We start from the raw sequence: 16055 nt of genomic DNA on the forward strand, positions 1-16055 counted from the left end.
AAACCAGTAATTAAAATATTATACACACATCCCTAGAATTTATATATATATATATATATATATATTGATAATATATTATAAATTCAAAAAACCAAATCAATCAACAGGTTTATCAATTTGATTTGGAAAAAAGGCCAAATCAACTAACTTGATTGTTTATTATGGCACTTTTTAGTCAACTAGCAATAATTTATTGCTAAAATGTCGCATAGACAATGGTCTCAAATACCCGAACTGCCAACAGACGACAGCCATAGTATCATCCCTTAATGCTTGTCGAATTGACTTTTCTGGGTCTTCGGTTTCCCCATGAGAGGATCCACTCCCTCATGAAGCGGTTCACCATACTTCAATTAATGAGCCAGGCTTCACCCCAAGCCAAACTGCGGCTTCTGGATCAGTGTAAGAACACATGCTCCATGGATTCCAGAGTAAGGTTCAAAGTATCAATATGTATCGGCTGATATATATCGTTCCGGTACCTCCCCAATATACCCCTACAGTGGATGTATCAGGGTTCTGACCAATTCAAGAGGTGGAATCCTAAACCGCCCCCCTAAACCGGTTTTTAAAAATATAAAAAAATAAAAAAAAAACCATATCGATTTTGCCCAATACACCCTTACCCGCGTATCGATATTTTGAACCTTGTTCCGGAATGCCTGGAAAAAGGTGGAATTAAATCTTGAACAACACGAATTCAACTCTATTACAAAATTACATCCAAGCTTCGAAGTCGTAGCATCATTGAGATAGAAACCGGCCAAGTAACTGAGTGCTGACGATATGGTACAAGTCCACTTTACTACTACAAAAGGCACTTCCATTCATGATGAAAGGTCGTCTTAAGTAAATCAATTTATATGCGCAAATTCGGAGGACCTCTAAGATAAAATAATTATGGAATAAAAAAGAAAACTGGGAATATAAATCCCTTCAGAAAGCCATGCATGAAAAAGTATCGGTCAGTCTTAAACTCCTTGTTATCTAAATTGTATACAGTACCAGCTGGAAATTATCTCCTTTTCTCATCCTGACGCCTTCGGTCTGAGTAACGGTCTTGATCACGATCAGAATTTGAACTTCTCTTCCTGTAGTCTCTTTCTTCCTTCCTGCCTCCATGGCCATCCCTATCTGCATTTCTCTTATAATCTCTCTCGTCCCTCCTATCTTCACGGCCACCCGTATCTACACTTCTATAATCTCTCTCATACCTCCTATCCCTATGGCTATCTCTATCTGCACTCCTCTTTTTATTATCTCGCTCATCCCTCTCATCCCTATCTGTATTTCTCTTTCTACTATCACGCTCATCTCTGCTATCTCCCCGGCTGTCATGCCTCTTGTAGTTCTCTTTATCTTTATACCGTTCTACAATCTTCTCTCTATCTGATCTATCTCCACGATATTCCTCATCTCTTCTGCTTCCACTGTGTCTTGCTGTACTTTCTCGATTACTCTCATCATCTCTATATCCTTTAGGTCTCCCACTGTGCCTATTTCTATTTCCATCTCTAGCATAATCTCTTTCCTCATTGTCCCTGTGTTTTCGGTCTCTCGGCTTGTCCATCAGCTTCTTTTCATGCTGTTCTGATTCATGCTCACGGTGTTTCTTGACTCGTTCTGGACTTTCTGGCACGTCTCCATCGAATACCATGTCATATCTACAGCAAATGTTCAAGGATGAAGACATATACAAATGGATAAATATATGCATAAGTCAGCACATGATATGCGGGAGATATTGTACACACCTTGAGTTGTCTTTCCCACCTCGTTGAATGTTCTCATCTTTTAAGATATACTTAGGAGGCAACATTTTGGTACCAGGGCCCCCAGTGCAGTCCCTAGCTATGTGATCAGGAGCACCACATTTGAAGCAACCACTTCCTACACACACACACACACAAAAAAAAAAAAAAACATACAAAAACAAAACTACTCTTAAATGATAAAGAAAATATTTAAGCATCATAGAACATCCTAACAAAAAGAAAAAAAGAAAACAAAGGAACAGTATATTATAAAGTGGTGGATAAGATAATTTGGTCTCATCTAGAAACAAAAATGAGGATCCAAAATCCTCTAAATCCACCAAAGCAGCAGATCCCAAATATGAAGTGATCACATTTTTAAGTAATGGCAATCCCCATACGTGGGGTTTTTCTTACCATATAAAAGGTAATGAAGGCAAGCTAATTTTGAAATCGGAATAAACATAACCAGAACTAGAGGACAAATAAAATTAAGGATGAAGTGGTGCAGTTATTTGGGATTAAATGTTAGACAGTTTTTGTATGCCCTTAGCTTCAATCTGATTTGATGTGCTTTTGTTATTTAGTGGAAATAAATAAAGTGCATGTTTGATTCATGTTGTTTGGTTTAATTCTGTGTAAAACCCTAAAACTGGACATTTATAGAGACTCGTGTTAGTTTTAAATGTTCACAGCCGTTGGATAAGTCTGGGGAGATTTATCCTGCCAAGGCTAACACTGGTGTGCCACCAAGTGTTGGGATGGCCTGTCTCAGCCACCAGGGTAAGACCCGAGGCACATGCAGTGTGGGATTACTTGAATCCTTGAACCGGACCAGATTTCCAGTATTGCCCTGGACCTTGGAGATAGATGGGCAAAAACTGGAAATTTACACCTGACCCCTAGACTCGATTATGACACTTCACTAGGTGTTGGATCAGGCTGCCTTTGATATGCCAATCAGTGAGATCCTTAGCGGGGATCAAAACCTGGGTATGTTGGGGCAGTTTGAGAATTCATCTGAGTGGGTGATCATAGTGACAGAATCAGCCACTTTGTCGGACAAAGGGTAATGATCGGGAATGCACTCTCTCTGATGGAAACCAAACTACCGGCAAATGATTTCAATCGTTGGAATTTTGTTTTGCAAAATTAATATATATATATATATATGTACGGTTTCAAATTGTTTGCAAATGGTTTTAATTCCCGGGATCCATGTGAGAGGAGAGTGCGGCACTGTTCCTTGCAGCCGAGGGAGAGATCCTCTCTTGTCGGGCAGTGCTTGATCATTAAGGGCTGAGAGGTTAAGTGTAAGACCATTGAGGATAATACCTGATGGGCTAATCTTGCACCTTCCCACAGTCCCTGGGTTTTTATAAGATGGCTTGGCCCAGGGACCACTTAATGTAAGTGTTGGGCCCATAGGGTCCATATGATGGACTCAAGGGGTTCATTGAGTTTTTCAGTGAATTCGGCTGGGCCTTGTATTAAAGGTTGAGCCGAACCCATGTGGCTGGTGTGTAGATCAATGCTTGGGTCCCACGCCATACAAAGAAGCCCAACTGGGCATCAGATTGGAATGTAATTAGACACTGAACACTTAATGGGCCAGAAGCCCATTTCGAGGTGGGCCGATATGATCACCCATCCTTGGGGCGAATCTGAGATTAATGTTAGTAAAAGGATTGGGCCTTTAGCCTTATCCACTCTTGGAGACCAAATTCAAATTAGATTTGAATCTGGTAACCTCCTGATAAGATCAGGAGTAAGCTAACTTTATCTGCAGATAAGATTAAGATTATCCCCTATCCAAATACTGATTTGGATTGGGATAACTCCTAATTAGGAGGATTCTTAATCAAGAAGAAAGGAGGAGAAACCCTAAACAAAGAAAGAGAAATATCAGATTTCGAACCATCTTGAAGAGATATAGGATATCTCCTGCGAATTGAGATAGGATTCATACTCCAGAAAAAGAAAAAAGGCAGTTCAGCCTTTTCGCTTTTAGAGTTCTCCTCCTGCCGCCGCCATCTGTTTTTGCAAGATTAGATCTTTGCAGAAAAAGAAAGTCAAGAAATTTGTTCTTGACATTAGTCTTGCAACAAAGACTAAAAGGATTCAGTGTTTAGTGTTTCCAGAGGATTCTTGTGAAGGATCCAGTGTGTAGGACGCACCCTGCTGGTTCTGTTCCATCCACAGCTGTGTCATCTTCAGCAGGAACGAATCTTGGAGCATTCTTTGGGCGTGAACACCAACTTTGGGAGATACTGCTTCTCCGGATCAAGTATATTCCTCCCATTTATCTTTTGGTACAGATCTGGTTTGATTATGGTTAAAGTAGGATCCTTGAATATTGTATTCTAAATTTAGGGAATATGATTCCCAGTTGGGAGAAGGTAGGAAATTTTTGAAATTCGCCCACCCATTCCGCAACCTTTATGGCGTCCATTAGATGGATCCTACCTTTCTTTCATTAAATCACTCTATTGAAAATATGTTCCTTTCTTTGCGGAGTCTTATCAATCTCAGATTCATTTATTACAAATGTTCAAAAAGGTACTACTGTCTACTGCAGTTTTGCATATGTAGTGAATATCATAATTATGGGGGAGTTGGCCCTACACTTAGTAATTGAGAGTTTGTTTCTAAACTATTATAAACTAATGGCATCACCTGTGGCAGTCAGTGATGGATATCCCGGTATAATGTAATGCCTCTAATATCCTCACTGAATTAGCAGCAGTAAAAGGCATGCACTTTAGGAATCTTAAGTTCCACTAAAATGAAGACAAAAGGTGTATTTTGGTGTTCAGTGAAGAATAGGATACCAATGTCAAAGGTGTGGTCTTTCAATCTGATATATGAAGAATCGGGAAATATGCTTGACTTGATGATCTGTGCAGGAATTTATTCAAGATCCTCGCCCAAGGATGTAGTGTACTGAACTCAACTCAACTACGCCTTTCTCCCAACTAAGCCTTGTCTTCCCCTAAAAATAGCTGCTGGAGCCTACTGTGTCATGTGTTTTTCCCTCAAGATACTTTCTTAATGTCCACATCACCTAAACTTTCCTAGTCTTCAAAAACAGAAAACATCATAGATAATTAACAAGTACAAGATACTAGCCCGTGGATGTACTGTACTGAACTCAACTCATCTAAGCCTTGTCCAACTACATGGAATGCACCGCACAAATCCTGTTCCACCATTACTGAACCATAGATGGTGTACATGTTGGAAAATGTTGGATCCGATTCTTGAGGGCCAATTGTAGGAAACATTTTCCTTTCTCTTTGCTTATTTGACATAAATGGACAGCTAATAGACATGATGACTTACTTTTCTCTAGAAAAGTAACATAAACTTCTTTATCATTTCTATCATTCTATGATTATAAGAAGTTAGAAAATCTATAAAGCCAACATAACATAAACGACAGTTTCTGATTTTCATGTCTGTATCTATGGAATGTTAGGAGGCACACAGATAATAACCCTTTTAATCCAGTATAATTTCTGAAAATCAGTGTGCATTCGTTCCAAGAAGACAAATGTTGGACAATGTTCTCAATGCAAATGAGCTGATTAAGCCTGGACTGATTTGCAAATTGGACATTGAGAAAGCCTATGATCATGTCAACTGGATACGTCTAGATTCTGTGCTGGCAAAAATGAATTTTGGTAAAAAATAGAGGAAATGGGTAAAGGTATCTGTTACTACTCCAAAGTTTTCTGTCTTAATTAATAGGCAAGTGGCGGGCTTCTTTGAAAGCTCCAGAGGTATTAGACAAGGGGACCCTCTCTTCCCTTTGTTATTCATTTTCCTCATGGAAGTGTTCTCTCAATTCAGTAAGCTGGCTGCCTCTAATGGTCCATGGGATGGCTTTGAAATCTGTCGGGGGGGAGTAGTGCACATTCTCCAATTTGCTGATGACACCTTACGTTTTATAGATGCTGCCTAATGCTTGGTGTCCTATGCTGGTATGAAGTTGTTTCAGTTCTTAAAGTAAATCTGGGGAAGACCATAGTTTTTCCTGTGGGCCAGGTTGACAACTTGGAAGCTTTGGCTGAAGTGTTGGCTTGTCAAGTGAATCACCTTCCAGGGAAATATCTGGAGCTCCCTCTTGGAGCAAACTGTAGCTCTATTTCTGTCTGGGATCCTGCAATTGAGTGAATGGAAAGGAAGTTAGCCTCTTGAAGGCAAAATACCTCTCCTCAGGAGGTAGAGTGACACTCTTGAAGAGTACCCTCTCAAATCTCCCTACCTTTTTTTCTCTCTTCCCCATCCCCTCCAAGGCAGCAAAGAAATTGGAGTCCCTTCAGAGAAATTTCCTCTGGACGGGTTGGGAAGATGAAAGGAAAATTCACCTTGTTAAGTGGGAGCAGATTTGCTTGCTTTTAGAGGAAGGAGGCTTTGTCAAAAAATCCCGGCCCAAGCCCAAGACCGACTTGATAATATATATTATATAATAAAAACATATTTTATTTAATAAAAAAATATATAAGAAATATTTTTTCTTTGTTTCTCTTCTCTTTTTTCAAGTAACAGTGAGTTTTGAGGGCTTTTAACGTAAATAAAACACATTTTTTATTGAATAAAAAAGAAAAATAATCTGTTTTCAAATTTTTAGCCAGGCTCGGGCTCGAGCTCAGGCCTGAATGTATTCTGTTGATACGTAGGCAAAGCCCAGCCCGGCCTGACCCAACCCATGAACAGGTCTAGGTGGAGGAATCTAATTGCAGCAAAATTTGGGGTGGACTAGGGTAACTGGAGATCCTTGGACCCACTGCAGAATTGGGGTGGCTCTCTTTGGAAAGGATTTTTGAAATCCCTTCCTGCTTTCTCAGCTGGTCTGGGTTTCAAGATTGGAAGAGGAGACAGGCTGAAATTCTCGAAAGGTCCCTAGTGTCTGGACACTCCTCTTGCAGAGGCTTTCCCCCTTCTCTATCAGTGTGCTGCTAATCCAGATATTTCAGTTGCTGATTCTTATTCCATGAGTGGTGGTTCCATCTCATGGAGCCCTCTCTTTAGGAGAAATCTTTTTGACCGGGAGTTGGAACAATTTTTGGAGCTCATGCAACTTTTACAGAGGCAAAGCATTTCAGAAAATATGGATGTGAGCTGGAAGTGGAGTGTGGACAGCCTTTTTACAGTCAAGTCTATGGCTTCCAAGTTTAGCAAGACAGATGCTACTGGCTTTCAAAGAAAACAAGTGTGGAACTCGACCAGCCCTTCCAAGGCAAACTTTCTAGTTTGGGCTGTGGACTTGTACCTGAGACGGTTGACCACCTCAGTATCCACTGCCACGTTTCTGCCAAGATTTAGGATCATTGCCTCAAAGCTGCTGGGGCTGAATGGGTCATGCCCAACTCTGTCAAAGACTTGTTATGCTGCTGGAAGCTGCCTGATCTGAAGAAAAAGGGGAAGCTGGTCTGGAATACCATCCCTGCAGCTGTTCTAATGATTATTTGGTCTGAGAGAAACAGTCGAGTTTTCTGTAACAAAGTGAAGAACATAGAAGATCCGATACAGATGTCTGTGAACAAATTTGCCTCTTGGGTTTCTGTAACTTCTGAGTTTAAGAATCAAAATGTGTTTCAGATGCATTATTCTCAGTCGATATGGAGCTTGCAATGTGTTTGCTTCCCTTTCTCCGGTGAGGTGCACCAGGAAGTTGTTGCAATCCTTTCTTCCTTCCATTAATAAAACTTTTACTTACCTTCCAAAAAAAAATCTGATTAAACATGCCCACCCAGTTCATATATGGTCAGTATGCATGGGGCTGATAAAAGCCCCTATATTAGATTTGAGAGTGGTTATTTCTCTGTTTTTTTCTTTTTTCTTTTTTTTTTTCTTTTGAAGAGGTAAAGTATTGAATTGTCAGTATAAGGTCCCCATCCCCCAAAGAAAAGTATACCCTCAAAAAGAACCAGAACAAAAAACATCTCCGAAAACATCAGACAAAGACAACCAGCTCCTCAGCTCTTCCACAATGAAGTTAATAACCCCCGTCTCAGACTTAGCTTTCTGCTCAAAGACCCAATTGTTTCTTTCCAACCAGATCGCCCACAAAACTGCAGAGGGAAGAACAGATCACACTTGTTTTCCTACTTTAGACATGCATGGAACTCTCCACCCCAATAATGAGGAAACTGACTCCGGCTAGCACCAGCTCAGATTAAATGCCCTGAGAAAATGCTGCCAAACCACTGCTGTGAAATTACAATGAATGAACAGGTGATTTGAAGACTCAATTTGCAAATTGCACAAAGTACAAAGCAAGTCTGACAAGGCAAAACCTCTTCTCAACATCTCCTTGGCAACCACCCACACGCTAAAGCTTGACTTTTAGGGGAGATATTACTTTCCACATGGCCTTGAAAGGGAATAACTTCTGAACATCTCCAAGGAGCCCCAGGTAAAATGTTCTGACTGAAAAGCTACTACATTTTGCCCATTTCCAACATCTAGAATACTCAGACTGCAGATCTGGGTGCTGATTCTGAAGCAAAGAAAGGAGTTCTGCCACCTGGTCCAACTCCCAACCATTAAAATTTCATCTGAAAACAGGGGACCAGTCTAAACTATCACCCTCCTGTGCAAGGCAATCAGCAACGAAACTCTGAATATCTTCAGTCACAGCAAACAAAGAAGGAAACCTTTCTTTTAAAGCAGTATCACCACACCAAGGGTCCAACCAAAACCTCAGTCTTCTTCCATGTCCAACTTTATAAGAAATGCCTTTGATGAAGTGAGGGTAAGATATGTAAATGCCTTTCCAAATGCTGCACCCATAAGGCAGAAGTGAGCCATCTGTTTCCCACCCATAATTATTGAAACCATATTTTTCAGCAATTAAAATTTACCATAATTCCTGATGTTCATTAGAAAATCTCCAGAACAAACTATCAAGAAGTGCTAAATTAAACAGTTTCACCTTCCTAATCCCCAGCCCTCCTTGAGAGATAGGTTTACAGATCTCGTCCCAGTTCACCAGACGGTATTTAGAGGAATTCTTCTAACCTAGCCACAGAAAATCCCTCATCTTTTTTTCTATTTTCAATGCCACCTCAGAGGGCATTAAAAGGAGAGACATGAAATCAGCAGGAAGACTGGCTGGAACACTCTTTACTAAACCCAGCTTACTCCCTTTGGAAGGATATCTAGCTTTCAAAGAAGCCAATTTCCTGTCAACTTTTTCCAAAATAGGACTCCAAATACTGCTTGAATTGCACTTTACCCCTAAGAGTAGACCCAGATACCTAGAAGGGAAATTACCTATTCTGCACCCCAGACTTTCTGCCAAGTCCTGCATATTCAGAACTTACCCAACTGGTAAAATCTCATTTTTAAAAATATTGACTTTCAAACCATAAACCACTTCAAACCAGCAGAGCAGGAACTGAAAATTAAGAACCTGGTCTGATGAAGCCTTGCAAAAAAAAGAGTGTCATCGGCAAACTGCAGCAAGGTGACCTTTGAGCCACCATTACAAACCTCAAAGCCTTCTACCAGTACCAGCTCTGAGGCCTTTTCTGCCATTTTTACTCAAGCCCTCCATGACCATCAAAAACAGTGGGTCACCTTGTCTAAGCCCCGTCAAGTTATTTCTCCTTATTTATCCCAAACAGCAACACGGTAGAGTAGTCATTTCTTGTCCTTTTTTCTCTTTGTTCTCATGAAGTGCCAGCTTTTCCTTCTTTATTTATAAACCATAAGCAATAGCATTTTTTTCCCTCCCCCCCTCCTGAAAAAAAAAACAAAAAAACATAAAAAGCCAAGTATCTTGTTTATTTCTGTAGAGAGACTGGGCCAAATGGGCCCTAATATTTGTTTTAAGTTTAAATAGTGTTCTATCTGTTTTATGTGTTCATGGGCCTGTTAACCTCTTTTTTTAATTTCTTTTAAGTTCTTGCTTAGCTGGCCGTCCACATAAAGGGCAGACTTGTAATTAGCCTAGTTAATTAAGTTTAATAAAAGATTAGTGAAGGGAGAGAGAAACCATTAAACTCTCTTTTCCTTTCTCTTCTTCTATTCCGCTCTAATCCTCTTTTCTCTCTCACTTTTTTCTATTTTTTATCAGTTTTATATCAGATTTGAAGGACAGATTTACATCTTTGTATTAGAGCAATTCTTCCTCATCTTTTCTTTTTCATTTTTTTTTCCCATACATCCTTCAATTCAAAGAGTGTATGGAGAGATAAGTTGCTGATCAGTCAGAGGACTATAGGGCCTTGGTAGAGGGTTTGGAGAGTTAGAATCTGGCCGAAACTTGCTAGGAATTGAAGCTGTAATTTTTCTGCCCAAAACCCTAGCCGACTAGAGAGATTTCAAGTTATAGGTTAAGGAGAAGGATTGGGTGTGGTGCTCAGGGCTTGGGGGTATATTTTGACCCCCAGAAATGTGTGGTTGAGATTTGAAGAAGGCTAGGAAGCTCTGGTAGGAGCAGCTACTTCTTCTCTCTTCCTCCCCGACAGCCAAGTGCATTGAAACCCTAGTTTTTGAATCTCCGGGCATTGTACTAACCTCAGTTAGGTTTATAAAGATTGAAAAACTAGTTTTTTTTTTTTTTTATCAATGGAACAATCTAGAAGTGAAATGAAGCAAATGCTGGTAAACGAGGTTGGACCGATAAATTCCTTTTTGACTTTAGTGACCACAATTAAACTAGATGGAACCAATTATCTAGCCTGGGCATAACCCATACGGATTTATGTTTGTACTAGAGGTAAACTGGGGTATTTCACAGGTACTAAGGTGAAACCTGCAGAGAGAAACCCTACATATGAGAAATGGATGCAAGAGAACTACACAGTGATTAGATGGTTGGTCAACTCTATAAAAACCCATATAAGTCAGCATTACCTTTGGATGACTTCAGCCAAGGAGATTTGGGATAGTGTTACAAAAACATATTCATAGAAGTTAAATGTTGCAAGAGCCTATAAGTTGAAGAGTGATGTGAAATAAGGGGAGAAGAGTATAACAGTTTATTACTCCATGTTGAAGTCATTATGACAGAAAATGGATGTTATGGAGATAGTTGTATGGGAGAGTACTAAAGATGTAGAGACATTTAGAAAATCGGTGGAACAAAACAAGTGTTTAAGTTTCTCACAAGACTCAACCCTGAGTTCGACATTACTAGGCAGAACATCTTGGCCAAAGATGAGGTTACTCTTGCTCAAGTATATGCCATGGTAAGTAGTTAAGAGAGTCGGCGGCAAGTACAGTTACAAGGACCACCTACAAAACACTTTGCACAAGCTGGAATAAAGCCAAAGGGGTCGACTAAGAAGAAGGAAGTGATATGTGAATACTGCAAGAAGACGAAGCATACTAAGGAAACTTGTTAGAAACTTCATCCAAATCTTCTCTTAGACAAGATTCAGAACAACAATAGTAACAACAACTTTAAGAAGAATGGTCAAACTGGAAAAACTAAGAATGCTAATGTTACCGCAATGCCTAAGGGTGAAAATAAGGAAAGTGAAGAAAGATCAGCTATGGTGCAATTGGTAGTAGTAAAGTTAGAGCTTGAAAAGTATGGGAGGTTACTTAATTACTTGGATACCGCTATTTTAGCATTAAACCCTTTAGGCAACATGTCATCATCCGCATTTTCTCACTCAAGTCTTCGTGCTTCTGCAAACCATGCTACAATTTTAGGTAATCATAAAATTCCTTGGATTATTGATTTTGGTGCATCAGACCATATGACCAGTTTATCTAACCTCTTTTGTTCGTATCAGCTCCTTTCTGGTACAAGATATCCCTTGTAATGGGTCTCTTGCTCCCATCTCTAGCAAAGGAGATATCAAGGCCTCTGACACTCTTGTTTTATCCTTAGTTCTTCATGTCCCTAAGCTTAATGCCAACCTTTTATCTGTTAGTATCTTGACTAAATCCATGAATTGTAGCATAACCTTTTTTTTCCCACCCATTGTATTGACCTAAAATCCTAGAGGACGATTGGGAGTGGCCATGAGGTGAATGGAATATATTTGCTAGATGCACCTGATAGGAATCTTGGACCACCTAATGGAGTAGCTTTGGAGTCTGTTTTGTTAGAGTCTATTGCTATAGTCATGCTATGTCATTTACGGTTTGGTCATTTACCTTTTTCTACTTTGGGTCATTTGTTTCCTAATAGTTTAAGGGAGTGTCTTTATCAAGGCTTCATTATGAGTCTTGTGATCTTGCAAAGCATTGTAGACATTCTTATTCAGTAAGCAATAAAAGATCTATATCTCATTTTCATATTGTGCACTCTGACATGTAGGGTCCATATCATTTGCCTACTATGGGGTGTTACAAGTATTTTATCCTCTTTAATGATGATTATTCTCGTTATACTTGGATTTATCCCATGAGATCTCGGGATGAAGTACCAACTATTGTGCAAAAATCTCATGAACTTATCCTTAGCCAGTTTAACACCCATATCAAAATATTCCAATTTGATAATGCTAAGGAATATTTTGACTTTTGAGAACCTTTTATCCTACTTTGAGACCTTTGGAGTTATTCATCATAGTTCTTACTTCTACACTCCACAACAGAATGGAGTGGTGGAAAGGAAGAACTTCCATGTGGTTGAGGTTGCTAGATGCCTCCTTTTTGCATCTCATGTTTCTATTAAATTTTGGGGGCATGATATCTTTACTGTCACTTTTTTGATTAACCGTATGCCTTCCCAGATTCTAAGTTTCAAAACCTCGTTTAGCCTTCTCTTTTCGGATGAGGATTTCTTTTCTCTTCCTCTCCGTGTTTTTGAGTGCACTTGCTATGTACATGTTCATAATCATCAGAGACACAAATTTGAGCCTAAGGCACATAAGTGTGTTTTTCTAGGATATGCCTCCACACAGAAGGGATATTGTTGTTTTGATCTGGTTCGTGGCACCCACTTTGTCTCTGGGGATGTCACATTTGTTAAGTCCATTCCTTTCTTTGGTACTCTTCCTGAGGGGGAGCATTCTAAGGAACCGTTTGCTATGTCTCCATCTGTTCCTCTTCCAATTCCATTTTAGTCTTTTATTGAGTCATCTTCTTCTGTTGCCTCTCCTTCCACTGTGTCTACCTCACATGTTCCTACTCCCCCTCCTCCCCCAACTCATCCTCCTATATTTCCCTCACATCCTATTCTCCAAAGGTGGTATCAGAGACAAAGGTTCAGACATGAGCAAGTTGTTTCCACTCCATCAGAGCCTCTTACACCTCTCATCACTACTGAGGTAACAAGTCAGCCTTCCTTTGACCCACCTGCTACCTTCCCAGACCTTGACCTTCCTATTGCCCTTTGCAAAGGCAAGCAAAAGTGTACAACACATTGTATCTCTAAACATCTGTCCAACAACCTTATATCCCTTACCTATGATGACTAGGCTAGATAATTTGCATAAGAACCATACCTGGGATATTGTGGACATGCTTGAAGGAAAGGATCTAGTGGGTTGTAAATGGGTATTCACTATCAAGTATCATTCTGATGACACTACTGAAAGGTTTAAGGCTCGATTGGTTGCTAAAGGCTACACTCAGATGTATGGTATTGATTACCTTGAAACTTTTGCTCCTGTGGATAAAATGACTTTAGTCCAAGTTTTGTTGTCTCTAGCTACTACTTTTGATTGGCCCCTTCACCAGTTTGATGTTAAAAATGCCTTCTTAAATGGAGACCTACATGAAGAGGCCTACATGTCTTTACCTCCAAGGGTGTATTGAAAGGAAATGCAAGGGAAGGTGTGCAAATTGAAGAAGTCTCTTTATGGTCTCAAACAGTCCCCTAGAGCCTGGTTTGAGAGATTTAGAGTTGCCCTTGTTTCTTTTGGTTACTCATAGACTCAATTTGACCACACTTTGTTTGTGAAGAGAAGTAACTCTTTGGTGACTTTTTTGATTGTTTATGTTGATGACATTGTGGTTACGAGTAATGACACTCAAGAAGTGATTAGGATCAAAATATTTCTTAACACTGAATTTGAGATAAAAGATTTGGGGGATCTCAAATATTTCTTGGGAATTGAAGTTGCTAGATCTAAGGATGGTATCTTCATTTCTCAACACAAGTATGTTCTTGATCTCCTTGCAGAGACCGGTAAACTTGGTGGTAAACTAGCTTCCAACCCTATAGACCTAAACCATAAGCTTTTTGCTACTGATGGTGAATTACTGTCTGATAGGGGAGTGTTCCGGAGACTGCTCAGGAAGTTGTTATATCTCTACATGGCTCGGCCAGATATTTCCTATGCAATGAGTGTTATTAGTCAGTTTATGCATTCTCCCAGAGATACACATTTAGTAGTTGCAGAAAGTTGTGCTACTTGAAAGGCACTCCAAGGAAAGGTATTTTGTTTTCCAAGCATGAACACATAAAGCTAGAGGCATACACTGATGCTGACTGGGCCAGATGTATTGATGGAGATCCACCTCAGGATATTGTGCTTTGGTGGCAAGGAACATTGTCTCATGGAAGAGTAAGAAACAGTTTGTAGTTGCCAAATCCTCAATTGAAGCAGAGTATAGGGCAATGGCACATGGTGTGTCAGAATTATTGTAGTTGATATCACTTTTGGGAGAGTTGGGTATTGACTATTAAAGGCCAATGATGCTCTATTGTGACAACCAGGCAGCTATCAACATTGCACATAATCCTGTTCAGCATGACAAAACTAACCACATAGAGGTTGATAGACATTTCATATGGGAGAGTTACTTCAAGGGAAGTTTGCTTGCCATTTATTGCTTCAGAAGAGCAGTTGGCTGATGTCTAGACCAAAGGTGTTCCAAAAGGAAAGCTAACACACCATATAAGCAAGTTGGGCATGATTGACATCTATACTCAACTTGAGGGGAGTGTAGAGAGTCTGGGCCGAATGGGCCCTAATATTTGTTTTATGTTCAAGTAGTGTTCTATATGTTTTATGTGTTAATGGGCCTGCTAACCTCTTTTTTAATTTCTTTTAAGTTCTTGCTTAGCTGGGCACCCCCTTAAAGGGCAAACTTGTAATTAGCCTAGTTAATTAAGTTTAATAAAAGAATAGTGAAGGGAGAGAGGAAGCCATAGAACTCTCTTCTCCTTTCTCTTCTTCTACATCTTCTATTCTGCTGTAATTCTCTTTTCTCTCACTTTTTTCTATTTTTTATCAGTTTTATATCAGATTTGAAGGACAGATTTAAATCTATTTCAATTATAAACTGTCCTGAAAAACCCTCATCCCTTTCAGATGCTCTTCAAAACAAGCAAGAATAAGAAAACAGCAACAACAATGCCTGATCTTTACCTTTACCAGCTTGATTATCTCTTCGTCTGTACTGGGACCACAATTTAGCAACACTTTGGCTGAAGTCCACATGTATCCTCCGATCATCAATTAAAGCATTATCCATCTGCTAACATGCCTTAGTAAGGTAAAATAAAATGATCTTGCTCCCTAAACAATAAAGTTTTTTACACATATAGATACATCAAAGAAAACCAATTTAGTTATCAGATGGAATTTGCAATAGCAATAAGAAATCCAACTCACTGTTAATTTTGATAAAAAAATGTGTTTAAAGGAATCCTTTGAGATCTTATATTTTTTGTTATTCAAGTTTTGTAAGGTGCTATCCAGTATACTGGTTTTGTTTCATTAGAAATTTTTCTATTCTAGTGGGCTAGTTATTAAGAATCTAGTGACGGAATAAATCTGTCATCATGCTTTGTAATAAAGTATATATATGAAAGAAAGGACAGTCACCCAAAGGCCAGATCTGATGAATTTTTTTTTCCAAATTCCCTCTTCTCTTCTTCTACACTCTATTATAATCCGAACTGATTACTCTCTGTTCTTCTATTTTATTCTTACAATTCTAAATTTCTTCCTGTACTAAACCACTAGTTGGTATTAAAGCAGTTCCATCCCTGGTGAAGCCCAAGCAGTAATAGGATCAGAAAACTGCACGGAGATTCTGAGGCTGATCAATATATTATTGTGTCTGACTTTTAGAAGGTTTTCTGGAGTTTTTTTATCAGAGAGCAGTTTCCCGAGGAAGATTCTTGGAGTAAACTCCAGAATATCAAATCAGAGAATTCCTCAGAGGTTGTTTCTAGGTGCTTCTGGTGGTGTCAGCTTTTTCTAGGCTTTATACTGCAAATCATGGGTGGTGGTTAGGTTTTAGGACCATTTGGGGTCCCTATGGTGAATGCCCCAACTTTTTTTTCTTCTATTTCTTCTATTTCTTCTGTTTCTATTCCCAAATCTATACAGGAAACACTTGCTAAACCTGAGTGGAAAGAGTTTATGCAGTTAG

General features: G+C 39.4%; 1 protein-coding gene across 3 annotated transcripts in view; it reads right to left on the minus strand.

Moving 5' to 3' along the window:
* Positions 1 to 787: 787 nt before the first annotated feature.
* Positions 788 to 16055, minus strand: part of CYP59 (cyclophilin 59) — an 86650-nt gene continuing 71382 nt past the window's right edge. For all 3 annotated transcript variants that reach the window (XM_088954567.1, XM_088954569.1, XM_088954568.1), the window contains 3 exons: positions 15044 to 15149; positions 1755 to 1890; positions 788 to 1664 (listed from right to left, as the gene is read on the minus strand). In XM_088954567.1, coding sequence (XP_088810693.1) covers positions 1016 to 1664; positions 1755 to 1890; positions 15044 to 15149 — 891 coding nt within the window. In that variant the 3' untranslated portion in view covers positions 788 to 1015. The remainder of the gene's footprint in view (positions 1665 to 1754; positions 1891 to 15043; positions 15150 to 16055) is intronic.

This window comes from Nelumbo lutea, chromosome 7, assembly GCF_056320005.1.
Source record: "Nelumbo lutea isolate HS-2025 chromosome 7, American lotus-T2T, whole genome shotgun sequence".
NCBI classification, from domain to species: domain Eukaryota; kingdom Viridiplantae; phylum Streptophyta; class Magnoliopsida; order Proteales; family Nelumbonaceae; genus Nelumbo; species Nelumbo lutea.